The sequence below is a fragment of the Lolium perenne genome, chromosome 6 (genome assembly GCF_019359855.2).
Source record: "Lolium perenne isolate Kyuss_39 chromosome 6, Kyuss_2.0, whole genome shotgun sequence".
Taxonomy (NCBI): Eukaryota; Viridiplantae; Streptophyta; class Magnoliopsida; order Poales; family Poaceae; genus Lolium; species Lolium perenne.
In genome coordinates this window covers 74,091,012-74,096,423 of record NC_067249.2, presented here as the reverse complement: position 1 = coordinate 74,096,423, position 5,412 = coordinate 74,091,012, and the positions used below count along the sequence as shown (strand labels likewise).

The 5,412-nt window shown below is 51.4% G+C and overlaps 1 protein-coding gene across 1 annotated transcript; it reads left to right on the top strand.

The window, feature by feature from the left end:
• The first annotated feature begins 412 nt into the window (after nucleotides 1-412).
• LOC127307694 (protein CADMIUM TOLERANCE 4) lies at nucleotides 413-1,287 on the top strand. The gene is made up of 2 exons (XM_051338445.2): nucleotides 413-695; nucleotides 891-1,287. The coding sequence occupies exons 1-2, from the start codon at nucleotides 472-474 to the stop codon at nucleotides 979-981; spliced, it is 315 nt and encodes a 104-aa protein (XP_051194405.1). The 5' UTR covers nucleotides 413-471; the 3' UTR covers nucleotides 982-1,287.
• The last annotated feature ends 4,125 nt before the right edge of the window (nucleotides 1,288-5,412 follow it).

The window sequence follows — 5,412 nt, the reverse complement described above, 5'->3', positions numbered from 1 at the left end:
TTTTCTGGACAGCTCCAGGCCCCTTCCGTGCAGCTGTAACCTGCAAATGATGTTCATGTCCTTTCGAATCCTGAAGATCCCCGAGTCCAGAACAAATCATGAAGGATCTCTGTGTCTGAAACCAATCATGTACTAAATTAAAACGACGTCTTAACGAGAGGCTGTTTCCTTTCTCCACCTTACACGAACTAGCACAAAAAAATTCAAAGGCTAGAGACACAAACCAACAACATATCACTCTCACAGTGACACTTGAGGAATCTTCCTCCGTACCCGCATCCCTAGCTTAGGATTGGCTGCCGGGTAGCAGTATGATTACGATGCGAATTAATCGCGTGTATCAGCCAAACAAAAGGAAAGTCAAAAACAAAGATACAATAATGCATTCGGTAGATATCTACTGGATAAAACACTCTGGATACGAAGTAGAGGGGGTCACTAGGTGAACTCTGGCCTAACCAGAGAGCTACCATGACAAAACAGAAGCAAGAACAAGCTGCCACTCCCACCCCCGCCCTCTTCTCCCTCCATCCCACACTTTTCTTCATGTTCTCATCTCTAGATTCCAACTTCCAATTTACCTCCGCCCCGGCGAAGGCAACTGCCGACGATCAGTCGCAGGGCGATGACAGGAGACTGTCGGCCATGGACCGTGTCAAGAAGCGCCACGAGGAGAAGGGCTTCCTCTATGCCTGGTCAGTAAATTGCATGAACACACGCGCATGCCTGATGATCCTGCTCTCCATTTGTTCTTGGTGTCTGCTTGCAGTACCGTCGGTTTCAGTTACCCCAACTGTCCTGTGTAGCTGCAGCTGCAGAAAATATATACTGTGTCTATAATATAGATGTGTTTGCGTCATATTTTGCTTTTCTCCATTTGGTTGCTGCAGCTTCTTCATGCTGTGCTGTTGCTTCTGCTGCCACGAGGCCTGCGAGCGCTGCCTCCAGTGCTTCTGCTGCTGCCGCAGCAAGGATGAGTGACCGACCGACTGCGCTCATCCGAAGATAAAACCTTGTGAATTTGTGATTGTATATATTTGTAGTTTGGTTGCCAATTTGCGACATATGCTAGTGCGCAGCGGTAGTACAGTCCATGTGTGTATATCCCGAACTGGTTTTCCTCCTTTGCTTCAAAGTTAGCTGATGCTCATCCACCTGCAAGACCGTACACCAACCAAGACATGCAAAGTTACAAAACTGTAGGATTCAGAAGATGGATACAGACATATTTCTTGTTGTAGAATATTAAACTGTTCTTTGTTGCCTATGATGCACATTTCTTCTGTCTATCTTTCTCTCCACTCATGCATCATCTGAAGATAAATGCCGTTCTGATGGCATTGGTTGGCTAGGAATGCACGAAGCCCGTGCAAGTACAGGCTGTACTGTACAACAATTGGGTGAAGCAATCTGAACCAGGGGAGTGCTCCGGTGTCCCCCCCTAAGTTGAATGGGTAAGTTAGCGAAAAAGTCTAAATAACCCCAGATGTTTCATGTTTTATACACACCACCCCTCAAATTAAAACGGTCATACTTAACCTTGCACTTAAGCAATAGCGTCTTCGTCCAGCTGAAGGTATATGTTCACGATTGGCAACCTTCTGTCACTAGAGAAGTGCACGCCTTTGTCACGGCCGCGGCTGCCTTGCACTGCAGACTAGCTGCCGCCCTCGCCATGCACCCATGCATTGCCGCTCATTGCTACTGGTGTGGTGCTTGCTGTGCCCACGCCAAAGACTTAAGAGCATCTATAGTTGCGTTCCTAAAACCATCCCCAAAGGGATTTGGGGCGCGTCGGACAAAAAAATGTTTTCAGCCGCGTCCCTTAAAGCCGTTTTTTGTCCGGCGCGCCCCGATACGGTGTCCGGCGCCCCGAGCCCGTCCCTGCCCCACAGGGGACGCTCCGGGCACAACAAAAAGCGAGGCGAGGCGTGGCGGGACCAACGCGTCAGCGGCACATTCAAGTTTGGACCTAACCATCCTCTACCTCGCGACGGAAGTTATTGGCGCGCAGTGACACACGACCGAAGCGTCACAGCTTTGCCTTAATGGCGATGGAGGGGCAGACGAGACGTCTCGTCGGTGTTGCGCAGCTTCCACATGTCGCCGGCGTTCGCACGCCACCACGCGTTCCTGCGCATTTCTTCCCGGCGCTTCTGGCCTCTTCCCGCGCTTTCTTTCCGACACCGGCGTATATAAAAGGCCCCCCCGGCTCAATGGCAGCCACCACAGCCGCCGGCACCCCTTTCTCCGCCACAAGCACATCCCTCATTGCTCGAACATCACTGCGCAATGATGAACTGCCCCGGCGCCGGCCAGTTCCCTCCACCGCCGTCTCCTCCACCACCACCTCCACTACCGGATTCGCAGTTCGGCATCGACGCTACCGCAGAGGAAGAGTCGCGGCGGCGTCAGGCGGAGCTTTGGCGTGCAGAGCGGCGGCATCGGCGGGAGGCAATCGAGCAGCGGGAGCGTCAACAGCGTGAGGAGGCGGCAGCGTCAGCAGGGGATACCCCGTAGTTAAGGAGAACGCGGTGTGGGAGGAGGCGGCGCTGGCAGACACCATTACGACGTTCGACGCTGCCATAGCGGAAGAGGCGCGGCGGCGCCAGACGGATGAGCTGGCCGAGCGGTGGTGTGCGGAGCGGCGGCGCCAGCGCATGGAGAAGATGTGCAGTACCGTCAACAACGCGACGCAATCGAGCAGTGGCGGCGGGAGGCGATGGAGCGTCAGCAGCAGCAGGCGGCGAAGGAGCGTCATCAGCGGGAGGCGGCGCCAGCGACAACGGAGGCGGCTGTGGGGCGCGGGCGGATGTGTTGACGGCGGAGCCCGACGCGTTGGCGGCGCAACTGGAGGCGCAAATGGAGGAGGAGGACGAGGATGAGGTGGCGGAGGAGGAGGCGGAGCATGAGGACGACGACGACTTCGAGTGATCCGACGATGATGGGCCGCACCCGGACGAGGCGGTGGATCAGCAACAAGCGCTCGTCGAGTCCTTCGAGTCGGAGAAGAAGCTCCAGGACGACGCCCGTGCCTGCTAAGAGGCGCAGCTTCGTCACGCCGTCGAGCTTCCCTCCAGGCGGCGCAGCAGGGGAGGGCAGGCGACGACGCGGTGTTGGAGCAGAGGCACCGTTTGGGGAACAGTTTGGGGACGCGATAGGAGATGCTCTAAGAGTGGGCCGGCGGCAGCATGCCCGTGCAACTAGGCTTCTGTCGCACTGCTATTGAAGCTATTTGCAGTGTCGCTGTGTAATCGTGTTCCAAATTGGTCGATGTGTAGTCATGCTCAAGATGGTAGCTGGAGCAGTGGCGTTGACGCCATGGGAAACAGCCGAGGAGTGCCATGGGAATGGCAGATGAGGATATGGGAACTACCGCTTGAGGTTTGGAGCTACGCAATCGGCCGCCATTGGTGGCTGCATCGAGGCAGGCCTTCTTTCCTAGGGTCCTCGTGGACTTGCTACCATGGATGATGCGTTAGAGAAGCTTCATGACGTTACCTGGAACACCTCGCTTGGTCACGTTAGAAAATTTCGCTGTTCAAAACTGCTAATCAAAGTCAGGGATGAATTACATCAAGTTTTGGAAAGTTGAGAAGCTAAGTATGTCAGTTATAATTTGAGGGGATGTTGTGTCCAAAACATAAAAACATCTGGGGGTTATCTGGATTTTTTTTTATCTTAGCCTACGAAGGGGTATCAGTTAATCCTGGCCATTCATACCAACCAAAGTTTGGAGAGGGGGGGACACCGGAGCACTCCCCTCTGAACCATGTTTCAGGATTTCCATAACATCGAGTTGTTCAATCAAGCTTCAAGGAGGAACGAAGTAGAAACACATGTGACACCCAACTGAGAAGACGCATTATTGAGATGAGTAGGTCCTTCCCGAGAGGAAGGTAGAAAAAAAGACCGTTAGCCTCGAGAGCTCTCGCGACGATCCTAGCCAGAGAAATCATGGCTATGGCTAGGGACAGAACACCAATGGCCCTATCCCAAGTTGACATACTCATGGCTAAAGCTCTGCAACAAAACAAGCACGCTACGTCTGCGGCCATAGGCCGGCTTGCTTCCAAGTCGGATGATTGCTGCACTTCTGTGCAAAAGCTCATATCCAATGGCAAGGCGTGGAGACGGTCTTCCCTGGAGAAAACCACAACAAGCACCGGGCACAAGACGATGAGTCTGTAACCAGCCCATCTGCGTCTAGCCGGTAGTGCAATTCTTTCCAACAGAGACCACCCCCGCCACCCCGGCGATTTACACAAAAATAACCCTTTGTTTTTTTTCAATAAAGGGAATATATTAATATTAAAGGATACCAATTACACCCAGCCTCTGCAACAACGCACCACCCTAATGGTACTACGGATGCACACAGCCAAAAAAACGAAAAGAAAACTAAGAAACAAAAGTCCCGCTACAGTATCGCGGGCCTAAAAACAGCAGTACATCCACCGCCAAGACAAATTGTAGCTTAGGCTAATGTGTTGAGACAAATGGAGCTTGACCGTTTAACGGTTGCTTCAAATGGATCCACTGAGCCTGCCACTTCTATTGTAGACGATGATGAAGATGATGACATCCTAGATGGTCACCTTCTCTCGGCTATAGTTGGGAGTGTTACAGAGGTCGATTTAGAACACTCAGAGCTCAGTTCAGTTTATGATCTAGATGCTTCTGCTCGTGGTTCTCGATCGTCCGCTGGTAAGAAGTCTCGTAGATATGGCAAAAATACTAAATCTAAAATAGTTTCTCGATGAATGGCATGTTTCGGAATAGCAGAGGTCTTGGTGACTTGGCTAAACATTCTCACATTGCCGATGGTTGTAGAGATTATGATTTAGATTTTATTGCTATATCTGAGACGGGTAGGCGAAAATTCTCACAGAGTTTCCTCGACCGTTTATCATATTAAACTCGATATTCAGAACAAAGCAGATGGTTTCATCTGGAGTCTGGTCGCTGTGTATGGTGCTGCCCAAGATGCCTTTAAGGCTGACTTTTTACGTGAGTTGGTAAATCTTGCAAAAGATAATCCGCACCCGATTTTAATCGGAGGGGATTTTAATTTGCTGAGATTCCCTCATGAGAAAAGCAAAGGCATTTTCGATGGACATTGGCCATTCTTGTTTAATGCTGTCATTGATAGCTTAGACTTAAGAGAGGTTTTCATGTCCGGTCGACAGTTTACTTGGGCCAACAGTTTACCTGAACCCACATACGAGAAACTAGATCGCGTGTTGATGGATACCGAATGGGAACACAAATATCCTATGGTGTCCGTCCGCGCACTAGAATGTATTGAAAAACTGTCTGACCATGCTCCTATCCTGTTAACCACTGGGAATCCTCGATCTGTTTGTAAGCGGCCGTTCAAATTTGAACTTGGCTGGTTACATCGTGAGGGTT